This window comes from Callithrix jacchus, chromosome 7, assembly GCF_049354715.1.
Source record: "Callithrix jacchus isolate 240 chromosome 7, calJac240_pri, whole genome shotgun sequence".
In the NCBI taxonomy this organism is placed as follows: Eukaryota; Metazoa; Chordata; class Mammalia; order Primates; family Cebidae; genus Callithrix; species Callithrix jacchus.
The window spans coordinates 5,915,855-5,943,031 of NC_133508.1; the positions used below are offsets into that span (position 1 = coordinate 5,915,855).

General features: G+C 41.9%; 1 protein-coding gene across 3 annotated transcripts in view; it reads right to left on the bottom strand.

Moving 5' to 3' along the window:
* Positions 1–1,513: 1,513 nt before the first annotated feature.
* The window catches only part of TAF3 (TATA-box binding protein associated factor 3), a 203,666-nt gene continuing 178,002 nt past the window's right edge, over positions 1,514–27,177 (bottom strand). For all 3 annotated transcript variants that reach the window (XM_035306692.3, XM_035306691.3, XM_078329326.1), the window contains exons 5-7: positions 6,550–6,802; positions 3,180–3,286; positions 1,514–2,410 (exon numbers count right to left, since the gene is read on the bottom strand). In XM_035306692.3, the coding sequence (XP_035162583.1) occupies positions 2,296–2,410; positions 3,180–3,286; positions 6,550–6,802 (475 nt within the window). In that variant the 3' untranslated portion in view covers positions 1,514–2,295. The remainder of the gene's footprint in view (positions 2,411–3,179; positions 3,287–6,549; positions 6,803–27,177) is intronic.

Sequence of the window (27,177 nt, forward strand, 5' to 3'; positions counted from 1 at the left end):
AGAGACCACCAGTTCGTTTCATACAGGCCACTGAACAGTCATAAGATGGTGACAATTTTTGGTCTCTAGTGACCTGGGCTGGATCCGACTCACTGACCTAGAGGTGAAAGGCTCCGTATTCCATTACTAATCCCTCCAGCTCTCCAGCCCCCTGAAAATGATTCTTTGGTTTTATTATTGCAAAGACCATTTATAAAATCATGAACTGGATTTAGGAAAGCGACCATGAAATAGCAAGGGACAACAAACTGATTGAAATTCCTTAAATGTAGCATTGGCTGAAGCCTCCGAGACAGCAAGGTTGGGGGGAAAGTTATTCTGATTTCACCTCCATTCTGATTTCCGCAGCATGCCCTGCTCACTTAAACGTGGCAACTTCAGATCATGGACCATGCCTCAAGGAACTAAATCCTAAATAAAGAAAATGGAAAAGCAAACTGAAATAGCCAATAATCTTTATTTTGCACTTCCCCCACCCCTCACCCCTCTCCAAAAAGCACTAATGTGCATTTTTGTGCATGTGAAAATATTGTATAAAGTATTTAGAATGATCTCAAATTAATAAAACTAAAAACCACGTATCTCAACATAGATGCTTTGTTTCTTTGCAGGGATAGAAAAATTCTGGCTTCTTGAACAGGGACGGTGATGATACCCTGCACTCTGAAGAGGGCGACTCCATTTCCATGGATTTGCAATTTCACATTCTTGGCAGAAAACTGCACTTCTCTAACCACATAATGTTTTCGAATACGACTAATTCATATACTAATACCAATTTTCTTGGCATTTAAAAAAAAAGCACACTTTTTGGTAGTAAATTTGTATTCAGTTCAAAGCCCACATTCTAGTCTCCAAGAGACCCAGCACATGGGCCCGCACTAGGGTCATTTCAAAAACAAGTCGAAGTCCATATTTATTCCAAAGTTGCTAAAATATGCTAATAAAGTTAAATTTGATGTTTTTTTTTTTTAACATTAAAAATAAAATATTTGGTTTACCTCTCAGACATCTATATAACATATAATAAATAGTGGGAGTATAAGAATACAATAAAGTTTTGTGATACCCTGAAATTTGATGTTTTCTTAAAAAAATTCATAATATACTTCATTTCAGCCTTAAAGCACAATATTAATGAACAGATTTGTAGAAATAAAAACAATATAAAGAAAATGCTACAGTATAAGTGGGTTTTTTTTTTTTTAACTTTCATGGAAACTACATGTCCTTTTAGTAAAAGTCTGTCAAAGAAATTTACAAAAACAAAATAGACAACAAACAAAACAACTTCAAATCATAAACTAGAAATTCAAATTGCCTTGTTTTCCTTCCAGCTGCTTGGGCCCTTTCCCCTACGATCTTTTCGGCCACTGCACAGGTTCAGCTCAAGGGAAATGTCTTTGAACGATGGCTTTTTCTCCAGCCTTCTTTATTTCTGTCCAGCGTCAATACAGACACGGCTGAAATCATAGTGGATTTCAGAGAAAGCCAGAATTAAACACGATAAAAATTTAAAAAATAACTACTTCATAAATATTTATTATTTACAGTAGGGGCAATCTTTTAGTCTGAAGAGTTTTTATACAAGTTGATGAAATGTACAAGCAGCGAGAAGACACTCCAGCAGTTTAAAGAAGGGCAAAATTAGAATGCAACGAAGATATAAAATACATTAAACAAAAATAATTTGCACAAAAGCAAACAGGACATGATAGAAACCTTTTTCTTAAAAAATATAAGGTATTTCACAAAAGCCTGAACATTTTACATGTTAGTACTAAAAACGGGGGAAGGAGGGAAGCTTCATATATTCTTATCACAAAAATATTTACCAGTACTCCAGCTGGAGTTTTCCTTTATGTTGTTATGATTATCTTACTACAGAGGGAGGGGGCTGAAGACTGTATACAGACTCTACCATCCTTAAGTTACAGTCAAAGCAGTTTACATCATCTTCTCATCTAATACCTCCATGAAAAGGCCCTGGAGAGAAGGAAGGAAGTCAAAGGGAAGATGTACGCTCTTTTTATTAATAATACTTGTCACTGGCATTAGAGAAGAGGAGGAGGGGCAGCCCCCAGGCCACGCCTCTGCTTGAGTTTCCTTCCGGGGCCCGGCCACGGAGCCATAGGCCAACACGGTTCGGGAGTGAACAATCCAGGTTCGAGGTGTGTTCCTGCCTCAGTCCTCCCGGGTTCTTCATCCACGGGCATCTGGGGGTGGATGTGGAGGCAGAATTGCACCAGCTCCCTTCCTGAGCTGACCCCACTTGACCCTGACCCTGGCGAGCCGTCAGTGCGCTCGATGCTTCCTCTTCTTGTGCTTTTTGTCCTTCTTCTTGTTTGCACACTTGGGGCAGAACCACTGCATCTCTTCTGGGGGTGCAGCCATGATTCCAACACAGGGCCTACACATGAAAACAAGCTCAGATCAGCAACTTCTATATATACGTCTATTCTTCTCCTTCAATGTTTCACAGTAATTTTTAAAAGTCTATGACATGTTTCCCAAAATCAAAGTCAAGCAGCACTAACTCGCAGCACTATTGTTGGGCAGGCAGACTGTGATATTACAGAAGCTTCCTTCCCAGCCCTGCTGAGATTCATCAGCTCATTCATCCTGCCAGCCAGGAATCGGAGTCTTCTGAGCCAAGGCTTGTCTTTATCTTAGAGATATCATATATCGTAACTTAATAGATCACTATTCTTTTTGTATCTGACATTTTAAAGCTAACACGAGATTATCTGCATAAATTTTGGTTGAGTGTTTCAGTTTTTAGGAACTGCTGAAGAGGTTTACGACACAGATAAGCAGTCTTTAGTCCTGCAGTTTGTACCGTCCTTACAAAGGGGCTGCCTCTTTGTGGTTCTGGCCAGTGCTACAGTTCCTACGGAACACTACCTGAAAGCAAGGCCAGGGACACCCATGCATCTCCTTTTATTACTGTTTTAATAAGAAGGATCGATAAGCTAAGCAGAGTATTCAGATTTGGGGTGAATAACAATAGTCCGAAGACTCTTGGGTTTTGCAATGAACTGCACTTCACAGGCTCTGTGATTTGACTCCAGGGCAGCCCTGCATCAGTCCAAAGGCTGGAATCTACTCTGTGGATGCTTCATCTCAGGAGCAGAGGATGCTGCCTGAGAGTGTGGCCGGCAGGGCGCCTGGGCACTTACCAGTGGTACCAGTCATCACAGTCGTCACAACCAATCATTGGACTCCCATCATCAGGCTTGTTACACCCAGGGCAGATCCAGATCTGATTGCCCCACTCATCTCGGATCTGATGTTTGCGAAGTGGGAGCGGGAAGAACGGAGGCGATGTGAAAAAAAACAGGGAGAGACCAGATCAGAATAATTACTTTATACTGTTAACTGAATAAACAGGTACATTAAACTAAAAAATACAGATTAGCACTTCATTGGCACCATGATCAGTGTCATCACTGGTTTAGAATCACGAAACAGAAAAACGCTAACAAGTGTTCAATGATAAGACATTTCTAACGAATATTCTAAGCTTTCTGTTGTAGGTCATAAAAAACAAACATTTTAGAATCATCTCTGTGAACAATATGACCTGTAGCCCCTTTCATAAAAACAAACAGACAAACAACAACAACAAAAAACATAAATTCTTACTGATTTGGGTCTTTATGGTGGTAACAACTGATTTTTTGAAAGCTACAGAGCTCCACTTTATAAGTGGTTTTCTCAATCGCATTCATAGGCATGGAATTAATAGTACAGCCACATGTGCACGCACCACCTGATTACTTATTAGCCAAGCCCTTCTCCTGAACGAGCTGATAAGATCAAGGATATACAAGAGTCGTTACTAAGTAACTTTCCATTCCCTTTATGACATTTTTAGTAAAGTACAATCAACTAAAGGGCAAATGAAATAAGGGGAATTGAGAGGCCAAAGAGCTACAAGGTTCAACATTATTTTGCTACAAATTTTGTGTACTGTGGAGTTGACTTTATTTAACTTCCAGTTCTAAAGAGGGCACATCCTATTACCCACTTCCTCAAACTTCACATGAACAGAGCCAGCCTGGAAGAAGTGATTCACCGATGGGCATTCAATACCGGCAGTAAGAAAAAGATACCTGCAAACGTATTTACAGTAAAGGAGCACATGACATCATCCGGCTTATTTGGTAAGTTCTTCCTAGACTTTCAAATACCATGCTGACTAGATATGTTTTGTAAAAAGGCCTTCTTTGTGTGTGACAGGTGCACTGGTGCTGCATGTAGCTTTCACTCTACTGACGGGCTTCTTCAAGGCAACTCTACAAAGGCAAACCACATTGACAGGAAAACTTCCCAGAGAAATCTGTGGGAAACTACATCTCTGGCCCTCTGTAATTTCAGGAGAAAATGTACGAAGGTGTGAGAACCAGCAGTCACCTGTACCCGCTGTCCAGTGGCCAAGGCTGGTGCAACATCCTATGCCCCGAAACTCCCGCCTATGGCCAGTCCTGCTGCTGGCTGCCCCTGCTTAAAGTGAGAAGGCCGAGACTCTGTGCTCCACGAGAACTTTCCCGCAGCATCCCCAGTAACTCACAACAAACACCTCATAGCTCACTGAGTTCTAAACACCTTATTTCATTTGATCATTGTAAAACAACCTCTGGGTAGCTTATGAATGGGGACACCGGAGCTAAGGGAATTTAAGTGGCATTTCCAACATCACACTATTAGGTAGTGACAAAACCTGCCTTTTTGCTCTCTAGCCTTTGTATGTTTTCTAAATCACATATTTTGTCCTCTGTCCATCAAGTGTCTCTTCATGAGGTAGAAAGCTTTTTTAAAATTTTCATTTTTATTTTAAAGACAGGGTTCCACTCTGTCACCCAGGCTGGAGTGCAGTGGTGTGATCACAACTCACTGCAGCCTTGACCTTGCTGGGCTTGGGTGATCCTCCCAGCTCAGCCTCCCGAGCGGTGGAGACTACAGGCACAGGCTACCATGCCCGGCTCAGTTTTGTATTTTCTGCAGAGACCGTGTCTCACTATGCCATCCAGACTGGTCTCAACTCCTGGGCTCATGCGATCCGCCTGCCTCCGCCTCGCAAAGTGCTGGGATTACAGGCGTGAGACACCGTGCATGTCCGGAAAGCCTTCCATCCACTTGTCTATTCCAACTGGGGTCATCCCAGGGAGTGAGTTAGCTCAAAGATCTACTGGAAAACCAGAACTTTCAAAGCTACAACGTACCACAGAGATTACCCCTTGTTACACTTTCTCCTTGTTAAATTAGAAAGTTTAACACAAACTCCTTAATTACAAATGAAGACATGAAGGTCAAGGAGGTTAGGTACAAAATCTTTCCTGATTGACCCACTTGGGGGTGATGATGCCTCAATTAAACACCTACAACGATTGCTCCCCGAATGGACCAATTTGATGATCACAGTTTTAGAAGTTCCTTCCAAAACTCCTTTAAAGAAATGTACTAATAGGCCAGGCACGGTGCCTCACGCCTGTAATCCTGGCACTTTGGGAGGCCAAGGTGGGAGGACTGCTTGAGCTCAGGAGTTTGAGACCAGCCTGGGCAACACAGGGAGACATCATCTCCACACACACATACACACACACACACACACACACACACACACACTCACACTCACAGCCAGAAAACAGCCAGGTGTGGTGGCAGATGCCTGTGACCCCAGCTACTCAAAAGGTGGCAGGATCGCTTGAACCTGGGAGGCAGAGGCTGCAGTGAGCGGAGATCATACCACTGCACTCCAGCCTGGGTGACAGAGTGAAATCCCCTCTCAAAAAAAAAAAAAGGCTGGGTGCCACCAGTGGCTCACGCCTGTAATCCCAGCACTTTGCGAGGCTGAGGCAGGCAAATCACCCGAGGTCAGGAGTTTGAGACCAGCTTGGCTCCTGTTTCTTCTAAAAGTCTTAGTGGTGGCATCTGTAATCCCAGCTACTTGGGAGGCTGAGACAGAGAATCTCTGTGACCAGGGAGGCAGAGGATGCAGGAGGCCAAGACTGTGCCATTGTACTCCAGCCTGGGTGACAGAACAAGGCTCTGTCAAGAAAGAAGAGGAGAGAGAGGAGAAGAGGGGAGGGGAGAGAGATGGGAGGGGAGAGAGAGGGGAGGGGAGGGGAGGGGAGGGGAGAGGAGAGGAAAGGAGAGAGGAGGGGAGGGGAAGAGAAGGGAGGAGGGGAGGGGAGGGGAGAGAGAGGGGAGGGGAGGGGAGGGGAGGGGAGGGGAGGGGAGGGGAGGGGAGGGGAGGGGAGGGGAGGGGAGGGGAGGGGCTCAGGCCTGTAATCCCACCACTTTGAGAGGCTAAGGCAGGAGGATTGCTTGAGCCCAGGAGTTTGAGGTTGCAGTGAGCTATATGATTGAGCCACTGTACTCCGGCCTGAGCAACACAGGGAGACCCTGTCTCAAAAATAATTAAGTAAATAACACAATTTTAAAGAGAAATGTCTCTGAAATTCGATAGCGACTCAGAGCACACCCTTGTCTTGAACTGAAAACGTCTCCTTACTAACGGCGTGGGCGTGGGTGGCAGGTACGTACCACGTAGGTGCTGACCGTCTCAGTCACCACGCTGCGCACTGGGGCTTTGGCGCTGGCCCCGGAGGCGGCGGGACCCTGGGAGGGCAGCAGGGCAGGGCCCGCGGCCGCCTGGCCGAGCAGCGGCAGCGGCACAGGTGCGGGGCTCACGAGCACTGGGCCGGGGACTGGCGTGGGGGCCGGTGGCGGGGTCTTCGGCCTGTTCTGCGAGGGCGCGGGCTTGGCCTCGGGGGCGGGGACCACCTTGCTGATGACACTGTCAACAGAAGAGAGAAAGGTAAAAAAGTCAGAACAGGATCATCCAGCCAAACCCGTGCTTAAAAACAGAACCTCAAAATAACTTTTCCTCCAGTAGTGAAATACTTCAACGTCCAGAGGCGGCTGAAGACCTGAGTTCGAGGCCCTCTATCAAGTGACCTCTCCACTTACCCAGACTGATTTTTCATTTTCCCAAACATCCCCTCAATGGCCAGACATTTAGAAATTTCTAGTAACCAATACGCATGCACTGCTGACAGAAACTATGACTTCAGCTACCAGTTCCTGTGCTGAGACAGAAGCTCCGACAGCTTCAGGGGTCGTGCTCCAGCCCCACGGCCTCTGCGGAGTCCTCCTGGCCCCAGAGAAGACATGGAGCAGCCTGTAACCCATACCTGAGATGGACAAGAAAGACCCATTTGCTGTGGGAGGCCCTTGAGATCTCTGGGTTGTTAATTACCATAAACTTAACCTGGCCTAAGCTGCTGGACAGAGCAGCTTTAAAAAAAAGTTTCTATTTATCTCTTCTCAATTCCAATGTTTCTTCTTAATGCTTTCAATGCCATTGTCAATACAACTGTGAAGACTTTCTCACTTCTGTATTTGGCTTGACTGCTAGGTTTTAAAGGCCAGGCATGGTAGCCTCACATTTATAATCCTAGCACTTTTGGAGGTCGGGAGCAAGACCAGCCTGACCAACATGGTGAAACCCCGTCTCTACTAAATATTACAAAAAATTGGCTGGGTGCAGTGGCACATGCCTGTAATCCCAGCTACTCCAGAGGCTGAGGCAGGAGAATCACTTGAACCCAGGAGGCGGAGGTTGCAGTGAGCTGAGATAATGCCACTGCACTCCAGCCTGGGCTACAGAGTGAGACTTCGTCTCCTTCTCCCCCCATCAAAAAAAAAAAAAAGAAAAAAAAAATGGACCATTCTCAGAAGGGCTGCAGAGGTATGGAAGAGGTACAGCATTGGCAGCTCCTGTCCTGGTGATGCTGCTGCGGGTCGTCAGAGCGTGGGACTGTGACCACTCTCCTCTACTAACGGCATACTCTTCACATAACTCTCGCCAGTGGAAGAAGCTCTGGACTTGGGGTCAGGACACCTGAGCTCAAATTCTGTAGCCGCAGAAACTAGCCGTGTGGCCTTCGATTACTCATTTATTATAAAAAGCACTATTTATTGAGGGCCACAGGAAGAGGCTACACTAGGCACCTTACAAATATCTCATCCAGTCCTCATGAGACCATCAAAGAAGTAATGACTACCCTATTTTGTAGACGAGGAAACTGAAGATCAGCGAGAGAAAGGAATTTGAGTAAACAGGTAGCAACTTTTGAAACAAGGTCTACTTGATTCCAGAGCTTGCTTTTTAAGCTTTTTAAATAACAAAAAACAAAAGTACATATATCATTTCACACACAGAGAAAACAATATAACAGACACCTAGGTAATAATCAGAGATAAAATACGTTAGCCTTTGCCGTACTTGCTTCAGATGAACCTCCTTCCCTGTCTCAGGACAACCGCTGCCCTGACGCGGGTATGTTTTTATTCACTGCTCTTGGTACTTTGGTTTGGTTCCCTGCACCTCTCCTGCCTTTCAGGGTGTCCATAAACAATGCATACTGCATTACTGTTTCCTGTCTTTCGGGGTGTCCATAAACAATGCATACTGCATTACTGTTTCCTGCCTTTCAGGGTGTCCATAAACAATGCATACTGCATTACTGTTTCCTGCCTTTCAGGGTGTCCATAAACAATGCATACTGTATTACTGTTTCCTGTCTTTCGGGGTGTCCATAAACAATGCATACTGTATTACTGTTTCCTGTCTTTCGGGGTGTCCATAAACAATGCATACTGCATTACTGTTTCCTGTCTTTCGGGGTGTCCATAAACAATGCATACTGCATTACTGTTTCCTGTCTTTCGGGGTGTCCATAAACAATGCATACTGTATTACTGTTTCCTGTCTTTCGGGGTGTCCATAAACAATGCATACTGCATTACTGTTTCCTGTCTTTCGGGGTGTCCATAAACAATGCATACTGTATTACTGTTTCCTGTCTTTCGGGGTGTCCATAAACAATGCATACTGTATTACTGTTTCCTGTCTTTCGGGGTGTCCATAAACAATGCATACTGTATTACTGTTTCCTGTCTTTCGGGGTGTCCATAAACAATGCATACTGTATTACTGTTTCCTGTCTTTCGGGGTGTCCATAAACAATGCATACTGTATTACTGTTTCCTGTCTTTCGGGGTGTCCATAAACAATGCATACTGCATTACTGTTTCCTGTCTTTCGGGGTGTCCATAAACAATGCATACTGTATTACTGTTTCCTGTCTTTCGGGGTGTCCATAAACAATGCATACTGCATTACTGTTTCCTGTCTTTCGGGGTGTCCATAAACAATGCATACTGCATTACTGTTTCCTGCCTTTCAGGGTGTCCATAAACAATGCATACTGTATTACTGTTTCCTGTCTTTCGGGGTGTCCATAAACAATGCATACTGTATTACTGTTTCCTGTCTTTCGGGGTGTCCATAAACAATGCATACTGTATTACTGTTTCCTGTCTTTCGGGGTGTCCATAAACAATGCATACTGCATTACTGTTTCCTGTCTTTCGGGGTGTCCATAAACAATGCATACTGTATTACTGTTTCCTGTCTTTCGGGGTGTCCATAAACAATGCATACTGCATTACTGTTTCCTGTCTTTCGGGGTGTCCATAAACAATGCATACTGCATTACTGTTTCCTGTCTTTCGGGGTGTCCATAAACAATGCATACTGTATTACTGTTTCCTGTCTTTCGGGGTGTCCATAAACAATGCATACTGCATTACTGTTTCCTGTCTTTCGGGGTGTCCATAAACAATGCATACTGCATTACTGTTTCCTGTCTTTCGGGGTGTCCATAAACAATGCATACTGTATTACTGTTTCCTGTCTTTCGGGGTGTCCATAAACAATGCATACTGTATTACTGTTTCCTGTCTTTCGGGGTGTCCATAAACAATGCATACTGCATTACTGTTTCCTGTCTTTCGGGGTGTCCATAAACAATGCATACTGCATTACTGTTTCCTGTCTTTTGGGGTGTCCATAAACAATGCATACTGCCTGCATTAATGTTTCCTGTCTTTCGGGGTGTCCATAAACAATGCATACTGCATTACTGTTTCCTGTCTTTCGGGGTGTCCATAAACAATGCATACTGTATTACTGTTTCCTGTCTTTCGGGGTGTCCATAAACAATGCATACTGCATTACTGTTTCCTGTCTTTCGGGGTGTCCATAAACAATGCATACTGTATTACTGTTTCCTGTCTTTCGGGGTGTCCATAAACAATGCATACTGTATTACTGTTTCCTGTCTTTCGGGGTGTCCATAAACAATGCATACTGTATTACCGTTTCCTGTCTTTCGGGGTGTCCATAAACAATGCATACTGTATTACCGTTTCCTGTCTTTCGGGGTGTCCATAAACAATGCATACTGCATTACCGTTTCCTGTCTTTCGGGGTGTCCATAAACAATGCATACTGCATTACCGTTTCCTGTCTTTCGGGGTGTCCATAAACAATGCATACTGTATTACTGTTTCCTGTCTTTCGGGGTGTCCATAAACAATGCATACTGCATTACTGTTTCCTGTCTTTCGGGGTGTCCATAAACAATGCATACTGCATTACTGTTTCCTGTCTTTCGGGGTGTCCATAAACAATGCATACTGCATTACTGTTTCCTGTCTTTCGGGGTGTCCATAAACAATGCATACTGTATTACTGTTTCCTGTCTTTCGGGGTGTCCATAAACAATGCATACTGCATTACTGTTTCCTGTCTTTCGGGGTGTCCATAAACAATGCATACTGTATTACTGTTTCCTGTCTTTCGGGGTGTCCATAAACAATGCATACTGCATTACTGTTTCCTGTCTTTCGGGGTGTCCATAAACAATGCATACTGCATTACTGTTTCCTGTCTTTCGGGGTGTCCATAAACAATGCATACTGCATTACTGTTTCCTGTCTTTCGGGGTGTCCATAAACAATGCATACTGTATTACTGTTTCCTGTCTTTCGGGGTGTCCATAAACAATGCATACTGCATTACCGTTTCCTGTCTTTCGGGGTGTCCATAAACAATGCATACTGTATTACCGTTTCCTGTCTTTCGGGGTGTCCATAAACAATGCATACTGTATTACTGTTTCCTGTCTTTCGGGGTGTCCATAAACAATGCATACTGTATTACCGTTTCCTGTCTTTCGGGGTGTCCATAAACAATGCATACTGTATTACCGTTTCCTGTCTTTCGGGGTGTCCATAAACAATGCATACTGCATTACCGTTTCCTGTCTTTCGGGGTGTCCATAAACAATGCATACTGCATTACCGTTTCCTGTCTTTCGGGGTGTCCATAAACAATGCATACTGTATTACTGTTTCCTGTCTTTCGGGGTGTCCATAAACAATGCATACTGCATTACTGTTTCCTGTCTTTCGGGGTGTCCATAAACAATGCATACTGCATTACTGTTTCCTGTCTTTCGGGGTGTCCATAAACAATGCATACTGCATTACTGTTTCCTGTCTTTCGGGGTGTCCATAAACAATGCATACTGCATTACTGTTTCCTGTCTTTCGGGGTGTCCATAAACAATGCATACTGTATTACTGTTTCCTGTCTTTCGGGGTGTCCATAAACAATGCATACTGTATTACTGTTTCCTGTCTTTCGGGGTGTCCATAAACAATGCATACTGCATTACTGTTTCCTGTCTTTCGGGGTGTCCATAAACAATGCATACTGCATTACTGTTTCCTGTCTTTCGGGGTGTCCATAAACAATGCATACTGTATTACTGTTTCCTGTCTTTCGGGGTGTCCATAAACAATGCATACTGCATTACTGTTTCCTGTCTTTCGGGGTGTCCATAAACAATGCATACTGCATTACTGTTTCCTGTCTTTCGGGGTGTCCATAAACAATGCATACTGTATTACTGTTTCCTGTCTTTCGGGGTGTCCATAAACAATGCATACTGCATTACTGTTTCCTGTCTTTCGGGGTGTCCATAAACAATGCATACTGTATTACTGTTTCCTGTCTTTCGGGGTGTCCATAAACAATGCATACTGTATTACTGTTTCCTGTCTTTCGGGGTGTCCATAAACAATGCATACTGTATTACTGTTTCCTGTCTTTCGGGGTGTCCATAAACAATGCATACTGCATTACTGTTTCCTGTCTTTCGGGGTGTCCATAAACAATGCATACTGTATTACTGTTTCCTGTCTTTCGGGGTGTCCATAAACAATGCATACTGCATTACTGTTTCCTGTCTTTCGGGGTGTCCATAAACAATGCATACTGTATTACTGTTTCCTGTCTTTCGGGGTGTCCATAAACAATGCATACTGTATTACTGTTTCCTGTCTTTCGGGGTGTCCATAAACAATGCATACTGTATTACTGTTTCCTGTCTTTCGGGGTGTCCATAAACAATGCATACTGTATTACTGTTTCCTGTCTTTCGGGGTGTCCATAAACAATGCATACTGCATTACCATTTCCTGTCTTTCAACTTTTACACACACAATGTCACACCCCAGTAACTGTCTGCAACGAGCTTTCTCCACTTAGTTTTATTTATCCACCTTGACACATATAGATCTACATATTTATTCTAATTGCTATATTGTGTTCCATGTATTAGTAAGCCGAAGGTTTTTGTCCATCATCCTACTGAAAGTAGGACACGTTCACTTGTAAATTTACACACTGACTCATAAATAGAACTGTTCGAGGATTTCTCTAAGCCCCATTCCTAGAAATAAAGTTTCTGGTCCATGGAATGCGCCCATCCCCATCTCACCAGGAATCGCCAGCCGGGGGACTGTCCCAGCCTGTCTCTTTCTACTATTCCACACAATTGTTTAGGCCGTGCTTTTCTCATCAACGGCTGCCTCAGAGGGCTGTAGTGAGAACCTCAACATGGAGAAACACTTTGAAAACTGCATCCAGGTGGGAAGTGCCGGCCGGGTGTGTCTCGTTCGCGGCTGTTGCTCATGACAGCCTCTGGCCTCACTGCTGCCAGCCTGCACAGTTCCACAGTTCCTTACAATTCTAGTGTAGAAACCACTGTCACCAAGAGGTACTGACTCTTTGCTATTCCGATCATAAATTTATCACATATTAAGTTACACCAAAAACTTCACCATGATTTCAGCAAATAATTTCATTATGGCTAATTGTTCTCTATTTGTTTCCTGCAAGGGCAATCACCTTCCTAAGTTGAAGACAGACAAAGATCAAGAGAACTGAACACAGGCCTGTTGGTGCAGCAGACACCTGACGACGTTGTGCTTAACCTAGTAACTAGTGACTATTTATTGTATTTATTGAGCACTTACTGTATGTCTGACTGGCCTAAGCATTTCAAAGCCAATTGTGAGCCAGGCCCTGTACTAAATGTTTACTTGCTTCAGCTCATTTGTTTTCCATAATGACCACATAAGGCAAGCTATTATTCTACTTTTGTAAATGAAGAAACCAAGGCATAGAGTTTTGTAAATGAAGAAACCAAGGCATAGAGTTTTGTAAATGAAGAAACCAAGGCATAGTTACTTGCATAAATTAACACAGGCTACTACTACAGGGCAGTGCCAGGCTTTAAACAAGGCAGTCTGATTTTAGAGCCTGTGATCTTAGTAAGTATATGACACTCTCTCAATGTATACTAAATCAGGTTTGCCTTATATATAAGGCATGTAATGTAGGAGTTCAAAGTTTACTGCTATGGCATTTACATCCAGAGGGTAAGCATTCTCTGTTTTTATTGTTAGACTTAAAATTTTTTAATGCTGTTTCTAGAGGCAGTTTCCCATATGGTTTAACATTCAAGTTTCAGAACCAAAGCTAAGGGAAAAAGCAGAGACCCTGAGAGGTAAGCAGAACACGGACGTTTTACCCTGAGGGCATTTACGCATTAGGGAAGTCTGATCTTTGGTCATGACGAAGAGGAGAAATGTCCCAGCACAGGACCTGCCCAAAGTGGAAGGTCTAACAGAACTCCCTCCTGCCACTAAGGATCCCTAAAGGGCTATACCCAGAAGGTAAAGATTAATCAGAATCTCATGAATTTTCACGTCTGGTGTTCTAGGATACTTTACATTGAAAGTAATTTCAACTTGCAATGTGCTCACACACAACAATCCTGAGGGGAAGTATCTTAAAATCTAAGTCTCATATTATTAATACAGATAATTGTCTTTTTAAAAAAAATTAGCAGCACATAATCAAAGATAATCAAACCTAAGAGTAGGTGAGGTGGGATCAGGGAAAGCTAGAAGAAAGAACAGCTACTATGAAGAGACTCACGAAGACCACAGATACAAGAATTACCAACTATAAAACAACTCTGCTTACAATGCTAAAAAAATAGCAGTTGGAAATACAGGTGGTAGGAAGTTACAGTGACTTGATCTAGTGAATGTGAAAAGAACCAAACAGACCTTCTATAAATTAAAAATACAGTAACGGATTTAAAATTCAATGGAGGGGTTTAACAGCAGATTGGAAACAACTTAAGACAGAACTAGGCCAGGCACGGTGGCTCAAGCCTGTAATCCCAGCACTTTGGGAGGCCGAGGCGGGTGGATCACGAGGTCAAGAGATCGAGACCATCCTACTCAACATGGTGAAACCCCGTCTCTACTAAAAATACAAAAAATTAGCTGGGCGCGGTGGTGCGTGCCTGTAATCCCAGCTACTCAGGAGGCTGAGGCAGGAGAATTGCCTGAACCCAGGAGGCGGAGGTTGCGGTGAGCCGAGATCGCGCCATTGCACTCCAGCCTGGGTAACAAGAGCGAAACTCCGCCTCAAAAACAAAAACAAAAACAAAAACAAAACAGAACTATAAACTGAGTATTAGGACAAAATAAATTTCCAGAGCATAGCCTGAGAAGCAAAGAGAATACAATAAAAAGGTCTAATTAGTACATGTTTGATCATAATTCTAGAGGAAGAATGGGGCAGAGACAAATGTTAATAAAGAATGCCTGAGACTTTCACAGAACTGATGAAAGATACCAATCTACAGATTTATGAAGCCCAACAGACCCCAGGCAAGATAAAGAAAAGTAAAGCTGTATCTAGACACATCAAAGTGAAGCTATGAAACATCATAAGCACAGAGGAAAAATCTGAAAAGCAGCCAGGAGGAAAAAAGGACTATTCTTTTCAAAGAAGAAACAGATGACAGCTGATTTCTTAATTAGCAATGAAATCTAGAAGACAGTGGAATAACATCTTCAACGTGCTAAAGAAAAATAAATTGTGTCTTTGAAAAGATCTTTCAAGAATAAAGATGAAACAAAGACATTTACAGGCAGGCAAAATGTAAGACTTTGTCACCAGCAAACATTTAATTAAAAAAAAATTCTAAAGCAACAATTCTCAAATTTTTGGTGCTAGGACCCCTTTAAATTCTTAAACTTTATTAAGAACTTAAAAAATATGCACTATATCTGTTAATATTTACCATATTAAAAATGAAACTGGACCAGGCACAGTGGCTCATGCCTGTAATCCCAGTATTTTGGGAAGCTGAGGTGGGTGGATTGCTTGAGGCCAGGAGTTCACGACTAGCCTGGCCAACATGGTGAAACCCCAACTCTATTAAAAATACAACAATTAGCCACTTGTGGTGGCACAGGCCTGTAGCCCCAGCTACTCCAGAGGCGGAGGCAGGAGAATCACTAGAACCTGGGAGGTAGAGGTTGCAGTGGGCCGAGATCACACCACTGCACTCCAGGCTGGGCAACAGAGCAAGAATCTGTCTCAATAAATAAATAAATAAAACAAAACTGTAAAGTTAAAAAATATTTACTAATTCATTTAAAAGTGACAACAATAAACCCATTATATGTTAACAGATTTTACAAGACAAAAATTTGGTAATGACTGCCAACGTTTTGGTTCTTTTTTCTTTGAGAATGGTGTCTTGCTCTGTTGCCCAGGCTGATCTTGAACTCCTGGGCTCAAGCAATCCTCCTGTATCAGCCTACCGAGTAGCTGGGATTATAGGGGTATGCCACTGTGCCTGGCCAAGACTGGCAATGTTTTACATTTTTTCAAATCTATTTTTTATTTATTTTTATTTTTTAATTTTTTTTTTGAGACACAGTTTCGCTCTTGTTACCCAGGCTGGAGTGCAATGGTGTGATCTTGGCTCACCACAACCTCTGCCTCCTGGGTTCAAGCAATTCTCCTGCCTCAGCCTCCCGAGTAGCTGGGACTACAGGCACGCACCACCGTGCCCAGCTAATTTTTGTATTTTTTTTAGTAGAGATGGGATTTCACCATATTGACCAGGATGGTCTCGATCTCTTGACCTAGTGATCCACCCACCTCGGCCTCCCAAAGTGCTGGGATTATAGGCACGAGCCACCGCGCCCAGTCGGGAGGACTATTTTAAAAGACTTTTCAGATAATAGTGTAAGTTCATCTTTAATGCTGCATTAAATGCAACAAGTGATAGTTTCTTATAAGTTATAGTTGCACTGTGTAATCTGAAACCATATCAATAGGCATTTACATTCTGTTACATTAAAACTGATTGCTCTGTTTAGCACTTGGAATACAAGATTTACCCATGCATAATTTTATAATGTCACTGGTCATTTGGAAAACACTGGTTCCCTGAGTTATGCAGACCTTGCAAATGCTTACATAATTCATTGTACAGCACAGTAATATGGAGTCAGCCAGTAATGGGGAAACAGAGCTAAAGTATTTTAATGTCCCTCTCTTATATAAAATGCAGTGTAAAGGTAGTGAATAACTTTGAAGTAGGCAATTTCTAGGGTAACCACACAGAAATTACAAAGTATAAAATGAAGAGAATGGAATGATCAAAAAAAAAAAAAAAAAAACCCACAAAAAACCTCAATCTGGTAAAAGGAGAGAGAGAGGGAAAAACCGAACATTGAACAGTAAGGTAAGTAGTACAGAATAATAAGGTAGATTCTAATCTCAAAGTGTCGGTGATTGTAGCATATAAATGATTCAGTCGTCAGGCTGCATGAAACAGCGAAACCCAATATATTCTAGTGCCCAGAGGCGCACCTAGCAATAGAACGGCTGAAAGGGAGAGCCTATAAAAAGACGTATGAAAATACAAAGAAAAGCAACACCACACAAAACAGACTTTAAGGCAAGAACCACAGGTGATGATAAAGCCTACTTCATAATGATAAAAGGTTCCAATCTGCCAGGATGCTATAAAAGTTTAAAATCTGTATGTACCCAATAACATATCTGTCAAATATATAAAGCAAAAACTGAGAGAACAGTAAGAAACAGATGAATCCAGTCATAGCCAGAGATGTAAGCATACTTATCTCCCTGCATAATTGACAGAATAAGCAGTCAAAAAACCAGCAAAGATACAGGTTTGAATATGAATAATGCAATTAACCCAATGGACATTTTTAAAAACCTGTCTTCAGTAAATGCAGAATATTCATTCTTTCCTAAAATATACTGAACACTGAAAGAAACTGATCCAATTTCGTAAGGCTAAAAAATGATTTGAACAGTTTGTACATGTATTTGTTACCCCTGCTGTATCGGTAGTTCCTCAAAGGAACAAAAAGCCGTTTTCATTTCTGTATCCCCAGTGTTTAACATGCTAACTGGCATTTAATAGGTACCTGACGACTATGAAAATAAACTGTGCTCCAATTCAACCTAAGAAAAGCTGATCCTGAAACTAGTAACTCTCCAGATGACATGATACTTGTAGCGTAGTTTTCTATCCAATCAAAATTATAGCCCCCCCTAAAGAGTAGCATAGTAATATGCTTTATGATGTGGGAAGGGATGAAGGACAGGTGAGAGGAATATGGAATATCAATGAAAACAGAAAAAAAGAAAAGAGAGAAACAGAGCAAGTGAAAGAATGACAATTTTAGGTCAGGAAGCGTGAGGACAACCCAGGCATTTTCAGTTGTTGGTTAATGGAGTTAATTTGGGGTGCAGGAAGAAGACAGGGAGGAAAAAGGAGGACAGGAAGAAAAAAACAGAGTTGTGATCAATATGACTGCAGGCAACAATAAGTGTGAAAATTTAAGTTATCAACAAGAGGAGGTTATTCAAGGGAAACATCTTTCTTACTACCCATTCACAGGATCCATGGATAGGGTCTTAGAAAACTCTTTGCAAAGTATCACTCTGGTTATCACTTTGTTTTAACTTTACTATCTGTGGGCTATTATAGTGGAAAATGTTTGTTGGAGGTAAAGACTGACGCTATTGCCTAAAATAATTTTTAGATATTCATGTGCTTTACTATGCAATAATTATGCATGTGCAACTGAGAATTAGCTCAATTATGACTTGTTGGATGATATAGTTAATTAAAAAAAAAAACCCTCAAAATTGGAGCTGTATCACGAACCATAAATTCTAAAGGTCTTAAAAATTAGGTAAAAGAAAACAAAACCATAAAAATTCCCAAAAAAGTAAATATAAATGCTTTTAGACTCGGGGTATCTCACCAAAAGTAAAAGCCATAAAGGGAAATGCTGATGTGACTGCACAAGAATTTCAGATGGCAAAAAATAACCTCAGCAGAGTTAAAAAGCAAAAGACAAAACGAAGCTAACTACGAGCAACAAGAAAACATTCACTCCTTATATGAAGAGCTGTTTCGAATAAAAAAGAAAAGAATTAATGTTCTCATTCAAACGTGAGCAAAGGAAACAGCAAATAGTAACAGAATTAAAAAAAAAAAAAAAAAAAAAAAAAAAACCCAGGCCAGGCGTGGTGGCTAACGCCTGTAATCCCAACACTTTGGGAGGTCAAGGTGGTCAAGAGATCAAGACCACTCTGGCCAACATAGTGAAACCCTGTCTCTACTAAAAATACAAAAATTAGCTGGGTATAGTGGTGTGTGCCTGTAGTCCCAGCTACTTGGGAGGCCAGGGCAGGAGAATCACTTGAACCCAGGAGGCGAAGTTTGCAGTGAGCCAAGATCGTGCCACTGCACTCCAGCCTGGTGCCTGGCGACAGAGCGAGACTCTGTCTCAAAAAAACAAAAACAACAACAAAAAAAAAACTAGAATAACTGCAATTTAAAATACCCCAGAATAGGAGACTGGTTACACAGCTCATGATGAAGAGAACACCGTGTTGTTATTTGAAGTGATACACACGTGCGTGCACATGCAAATGAAATGCTTATCCAAGAGAAAGAAAGTAAAAAAGCAAACAAGAAGGCATGAGTATACACATAGAAAAAAAATTTAAAGAATACACACTAAAATGTCCAGCAATGGCCTCTACATGAAAATTACAGATTTTTTTTTTTTGTGACAAGGTCTCACTCTGTTGCCCAGGGTAAAATGTGGTGGTGCAATCTTGGCTCACTGCAACCTCTGCCTCCTAGGCTTACTTGACCCTCCCACCTCAGCCTCCTGAGTAGCTGGGACTATAGGTGTGTGCCACTATGTCTGGTTAATATTTTTTTTGAGATGGAGTCTTGCCCCGTCACCCAGGCTGGAGTGCAATGACATGATCTCAGCTCACCGCGACCTTCAGTCTCCCAGTTCAAGCAACTCTCCTGCCTCAGCCTCCCAAGTAGCTGGGATTACAGGCACGTGCCACCACGCCCAGCTAATTTTTTGTGTCTTTAGTAGAGACGGGGTTTCACCATGTTGGCCAGGCTGGTCTCAAACTCCTGACCTTGTGATCCACCTGCCTTGGCCTCCCAAAATGCTGGGATTACAGGGGTGAGTGACCGTACCCCTGGATAATTTTTTGCATATATATATATATATATATACACACACACACACACACACACACACACACATACATATATATATATGTGTATATATGTATATGTATGTATATATATATGTGTATGTGTATATATATATATTGTGTGTAGAGACGGGGTTTTGCCATGTTGCCCAGGCTGGTCTGGAACTGCTGAATTCAAGTGATCCTCCCATCTCAGTTTCCCAAGGTATTGGGATTACAGGTATTAAACCACGATGCTTGGCCGATGGTTTTTTTTTTTTTTTTTTTAATTTATTTACAATTAACAAACATAACTTGTATAATAAAAATAACAAAAAAGCCTGGACACAGTGGCTCACACCTGTAATCCCAGCACCTTGGGAGGCCAAGGTGGGCAGGAGTTCAAGACCAGCCTGGCCAACACAGCGAAACCCCATCTCTACTAAAAATACAAAAATTAGCAGGCTGTGGTGGCACACACCTGTAATCCAAGCTACTTGTGAGGCTGAGGCTGGAGAATTGCTTGAACCCAGGAGGTGGACGTTACAGTGACCTGAGATGGTGCCACTCTACTCCAGCCTAGGTGACAGAGTGAGACTCCATCTCAAAAAAACCAAAAAAAGGAAAAAGATGAAAACACCTGTCACAATGTATATATCTAAACTGTCGCTAGGAATTTTTTAAAGGACGGCTTGAGTTATACACTTAAAATTAATTCACTTTCCTGTGTGTGTGTTATACTTTACTAATTTGCTGGGGAAAAAAATGATAGCTTGGTTAAAAAGCCTTCCAGATAAATCTTGACCAGAGTCTAGTCCTACGTTTGTGGAATTCAAAGCTCTGAGCGAGATCAAGGAGCTGCATGATCGAGTGCATCTAAGTTGAGTGCGTCATCCATAACAGACTAACAAGGACAGGGCCAATGGAGGGGGAAGAGAAACGTACAATGGTGGAAATTTTATGCATAAAGTAATGAATTTGGGCTGGGCATGGTGGCTGACACCTGTAATCCCAGTGCACTGGGAGGCTGGGGCAGGCAGATCACCTGAGGTCAGGAGTTTGAGACCAGCCTGGCCAACATGGTGAAACCCCGTTTCTCCTAAAAATACAAAAATTAGCCGGGCGTGGTGGTGCACACTTGTGATCCCAGCTATTCGTGGAACTGCCTGAACCCAGGAGGCAGAGGTTACAGTGGGCTGAGATCACGCCACTGCACTCTAGCCTGGGTGACAAAGTGACACTCCATCTCAAAAAAAAAAATTTTTTTTTTTTTTTTTTTTTTGATCAGCCTTTAGATATTAAGGTTGCTTGGTAGTTTTGGGTCTGGCCTTTTCAAAGAAATACATTGCCTATGGTTGCTTTGTGCCCCAATTGTGTGCAGATCTGGCTCTATCATCCCCATTAGGCAGTCAGTTTCTTAAGAGTGAGGTTTGTATCTTGTCTTTGGATTATCTGCAGTATTAAACACAGCAGCTCAAGAAATATTAATCAGCTTTAATAAGCATAATACCTACACTGCAGTGAGAACTCCTCTGTAAAATAATTATTTTACTTTTGACAATTTTTGCCTGTTTAAAATGTTTTAAAATTCAGGCCCATTTCCTCTGTTCTTTCCTCCCTGTCTACCTTCCTTCCATCTGCTTAATGAGTCCCAAGACCACTGAGATTTCTGTTTGCCAACATGGATTCTAGTTCCTCAGGCACCTAGTCATTCCCAATACCAGGTAAAATCAGATGCTGAAGGGTTTGTTCTGTTTTCTGGAAATGGTTTCACATCGTTTTCAGCTATACCAAACACATAAAGAATATCATTTGCCTGCCCCGACTCTTTTCCAATGCCCTTTAATTTTCTTCCTCTGTTTCTTAGATTTCTCCCTTACCTATAAGGACTGCTAATGGTGCCCATTAGAATGGCTTAAAATTAGCAGTGAGACCAACAGATACAGATTGTTGACCGATTTCATGGGTTAATACTTCAAATCTCAGAAATGTCGGCTTGTGCATATGTTCTCATTTTTTTTTTTTCAATTTAAAGACATGGCATTTTGCTAAAAATAACTGCAATAATAAGATAATCCTTCAAAAATGCCTAATGTTCCCAGTTCAATTACATTACCCCTTTTAAATTAAAGCATGCATATATAGTTCTCACTCAAATTCTCTGAGAGGTGAAAGAAAAAACATTAAACTGGCTACTCAGTGTTGACAAGACAAACTTTTATCCTAACTTTTTGTTTTCAAGGGATTAGACTGGTATATAGGCACTAAAGTAACCCATTTTTCCCAACTCTTTTGAAATTCAAGAGAAAATTCACTGGAGTTCAAAAGTTAGTTTGACTTAAACTAGTTATTTTTGTGGTGACTGAAAACAGTTTTAAAAACAATCCTTTTGGCTGGGCGTGGTGGCTCATACCTGTAATCCCAGCGCTTTGGGAGGCTGAGGCAGGCGAATTATGAGGTCAAGAGATGAAGACCATCTTGGCCAACACGGTGAAACTCTGTCTCTACTAAAAATACAAAAATTAGCTGGGCATGGTGGTGCGCAGCTACTCAGAGGCAAAGGCAGGAGAATCACTTGAACCCAGGAGGCAGAGGTTGCAGTGAGCCGAGATTGCACCACTGCACTCCAGCCTGGTGACAGCGAAACTCTGTCTCAAAAAAACCAACAACCAACAACAACAAAAACAACAACAAAAACCCTTTTATTATTTAATTTGAACAAAACAAAAATATTTAACAGTATAGCATGATAGAATTTTCCATCACTTGTGAGATAAGCTATCATCACTTGAACTAAATAAATCATTGTAAAAATAATTTTGGATTCCTATTGGCCTTTGTTTGTTTCATATTCTTTGCTTCTCTCTGTTTTTCTCCCTGAAAGATCGCTTTTTCTCTCCTGTTTAATTGCATAGTAAGTTCTCATCTAGAGTTTTCTGTTGAATAAGCAATCAATCCCTCACAGAGAAAGCAACACCGCCCACAGCTGGCCTCACAACGGTTCCATGCTGCTAGCATTACAGCTTTTGGAGGATTTGATCACAGTGCCCTTACTGCTATAAACACTGGTGTTATTCATAAAAACGTGCAGAAGGAGGGATTTTCAGCAGGATTTCTTTACCTGTTTCCCCACCACAAACCAGTGACATAAATAGAATGGGTCATGAGCCGCTTGGCCTGTAATGCAAACTCACAGCTTGTCAAGTCAATAAAGCGCGGTCCTCACCTCCCTAGCTGCACAGAGCCTCCAGGGTTAGCTGCGAACACAAGTTGGATATGTCTGCACAAGGAGTTTAACGATCCTCATTATTCGGCTATTGTGTGCAAACACGATGAAACCAGTAATCCAAATTATCCAAGTCTGAAAAGCTGGCTCCTAAACTGCACACAAAGTTCATAAATTCCCTCACAACGGCTTACTTATTTACTTCTGAAAGTGAACTGCCATTCTTAAATGGTAACAAAACGATGCCACAGGTAAAAACTATTGCAACCACTTCCATGAATTTTACAGAAGCTTTTGAACAGGGAAGTTCAACATTTGGGAGAAAAATCATTTCGATGAAAAAACATATTCTTTACTGTATAACTTACTTTGCTTCCTCAGATTTCAATTTCTGATCAGTCTCAGAAATATCATGTACCTTGAGAAACAGATTCTCATGTTGTATTTTAAACTAACCACTCCGCAGCTGAACCCAGTAGCTCATGCCTATAATTGCAGCACTTTGGGAGGCTAAGGAGACAGACTGCGTGAGTTCAGGAGTTTGAGACCAGCTTGAGCAACATAGAAAAATCTCATCTCTACAAAAAATACAAAAAAATTAGCAGAGTACGGTGGCAGCTACAGTGCCAGCTACTTAGAAGGCTGAGATGGGAGGATCGCTTGATCCCAGGAGGTGGAGGTTGCAGTGAGCCGAGATTGCACTATTGTACTCCAGTCTGGCCAAGACCCAGTTTCAAAAAAATCCCAGAGTGAGACCCTGTCACAAAAAAAGAAAAAGGCACATAGAAAAACCTAACCCCGCTTCACAACAAATAGAGAAAAATGATCATTGAAATTTTACAACCATATCTCTAAAACCTCACATATGGATCAGTGATACACGCATACACATAATCTTCATATTTTTGCTTTCTGATTTTTATGAAAAGTCCCAGAAATACTAAGCCCAAGTGCGGTGGCTGGCGTCCTGGCATTTACACACTGGCAGACTTCCCTCACAGACTGGACAGGCTGAGCTGGATGGCTGGCAGCACATAGTGAAAATAACCGCATGTCACCTCTAAGGGTAGGTCATCCAACAGGCTGTGGCTTCTGTGGGGGCTGCTCTGGGGAGGGTGCTGAAGCTGCCTTATGAGGAGGTCCCTGGAGCCCCCTGCCGACAGCTGTGCATGAGCCTGAAGTGGCTTCTCTAGCCTCACAGAAGCCTCTGGATGCTTCTGCCTGTGGTCCCAGTCACCATCTTGAGGACAGAACCACCCAAATCCCCAATCACAAGAAACTAGGAAGTGACTGATGTTCATTTCTTCAAATCACTAATTTTCAGGGTCAATTATTATGTGGAAATAGAAAATCAACCTACCAGGTTTTTCTAACTTAGGTATATAAATAAATATTCAGAAGTTGGAAGAAATTATTTTTAGAGTATCAGTCCTTAAGATGCCAAACCATAATATAGTCATTTCCATATTTCAGATTGGATCAAAAAAACAAATACCCAAAGACAATTATGAGAATCAGTTTTCTGTTGATTCTTCAAATCAATCATGATTCCTTATTCTTCATGATCCGCACAGCTCAAGTTTTAGCATTCAGATAATTATAACACAACTATAAATGGATTTAATTCCTCAAGCTCATGGCTTGCCTCTTGAATATTTACATCATTTCATAAAATGGATATTTTATCTCGTTATAACCTAAGTACATATCAAGTAGCAAACATTTTATCTTTTAATGCAGGCATGACCTATTTGAAAGATCAAACAAATTGCATGAAGTAATTAGAGGAAAATATAGCCATTACAGAATCTCCATTTCCAAGGGAGATGCTTACATGATTACACTTGTATTGTCAAATGTTCCAAATCTGTAAAATACTCTATTGTTTTATTTTATTTTATTATTATAATTATTATTATTGAGATGGAGTCTCGCTCTGTGGCTGGAGGCAGTGGCGTGATCTCAGCTCACCACAACCTCCGCCTCCTGGGTTCAAGCAATTCTCCTGCCTCAGCCTCCTGAGTAGCTGGGGCTACAGGCACGCACCAGCACACCCCGCTGATTTTTGTATTTGTAGTAGAGACAGGGTTTCACCATGTTGGTCAGGCTGGTCTCAAACTCCTGACCTTGTGATCCGCCTGCCTCAGCCTCCCAAAGTGCTGGAATTACAGGCGTGAGTCACGCGCCCGGCCTGTAAAATACTCTAAAAGGGCACTGATACTCAGGTAAGCAATATATAATCTACATGTGCTCATATTTGCAATGAGATACACTAGAAAGATAATGATAATGAAGAAACCAGAACAGCAGCCTACAGGGTAAGGAGTGTACAGGGCGTAGAGAAAAAGGCATGGACACAAGACTTCTCCGAGCGTATTCCGTTATACAGCTTCCACTTTGGAGTCAGGTAGATGGGCTGAATACTCAGAAAGTTAAGTTTTAGAAAAATTCCCTATGAATCAAAACTAGGTGACATGGATGAACCTCAGTGTATATCGAGCTGATGACACAACCATGCAGAAACAAAAATCCTTTCAAGTGACTTTAGGACAGCATTTTGTCAGCATATCCACAGTGAAATGTATTTTAAGATCAAATGCTGAAAAACCCTGTCTTGAACTTCATTTAATAATCTTGGTAGTAGGAGTGATAGTGGATAGTGGTACTACTACTTTTAGACTATTTCATATAATTCTTGTTGAATAAAGCAAATAAATAATTATAATAACGATCTTAAGACTCAGGATTTCGAAGGTGAAAGAAAAGATGTGGCTGGGTGTGGTGGCTCAAATCTGTAATCCCAGCAGTTTGGGAGGCTGATGTGGGAGGATCGCTTGAGCCCAGGAGTTTGAGACCAGACTGGGCAACATAGAGAGACCTCATCCTTATTTTTTAATAACACAAATAATACACAACAGTAATGTTAAATCTGAACTGGAAAACAGTATAAGCTCATTGATTTTTTTTCTTTTCAAACCCACCTATTTCCTATTTCTGTTCCTTGTAAGGCCTAGAATGATGACATCCCAGCGGCAATGGGCATCTCTAGTGCCAGATTACGATTCCTCAACACCATTCATCATCAAAAGGAACCAATGTTTCTGGGAGAAATTGCTAACTCCAGATCTGTGGAAATACAAGATATACAGGAAATATACAAGATAAACCTGGAAAGTTTTTTTTTTTTTTTTTTTTTTTAACCAGAAAGTAAGAAAGCTATCAAACACAAATGGTGTTGTGTCGAAATCCAGTAGGCAACATGAAGAAATTGACACTGGTCAAGATGGTACAATATGAACACGAAAACAAAAGAGAAAGAGAAGGAAGAAGGGAGGCAAGGGAAGAGGGGAAGTGGGAGAGAGAAAGAGAAGAGATGGGAAGACAAGACAGAGAGAGAGAGAGAGAGAGAGAGAGAGAGAGACACCATTTCCTCTTTCCAAAACCCTATGCTCATCACTGGAGGTAACTCTATCAACTCTTCACTAAAGACTGGCAAGTAAAACAAAAAGGAATTGTATACATATCCTGCCTCCTGTATGAAGTACATTTCAGGGTAACTGAAGTTCAACTTCACAGATGGTTTTCAGCTAATAAATGTGAAAGGAATGACGGAATTGAAAATTAATTTCCCAATGAAATGATTCAGTATCACCAAGGATGTGACAATCTGACGTTCTGTGCCTACTGATGTAAAGTAATAAGAAGTATACAGCAGCAAAATATACTTTAAGAAAAAAAGATTGAACTTAAATCTACTCAAGTACTCAGGACTAGATGCCAGTTACAGTGACAGAACAGTAATGTAAGTGCCAATACAAGGAGGTAAACAGACAAATCCTGAAAGTGAGACATTCTGCTGAACGAAAGATCTGCTTTCTTCAACAAATCAATTGCATGGCAAAAAGGAAGGGGCTGGGCATGGTGGCTCACACCTATAATCTCAGCACTTTGGGATACTGAGGCAGAAGGATTGCTTATGCCCAGGAGTTTGAGACCATCCTGGGCAACATAGCAAGACCCCATCTCTACAAAAAATGAAAACCTAGCTGGGTGTGGTAGCGTGTGCCTGTAGCTGCAGCTACTTGGGAGGCTGAGGCGGGAGGATTGCTTGAGCCCAGAAGTTCAAAGCTGCAGTGAGTTATGATAGTACCACTGCACTGCAGCCTGTGCAACACTCCAGCCTTGGTGACAGAGTAAGAATCCACCCCTCTTCCTCCGAAAAAAAGGAGGAGGGGTGTAGGAGTGTGGATTAGAAATAACAGGTCTAGATTAAAAGTCCTTACGCGGTATAGTTTGGATCCAGGCTAAACTGAAGATA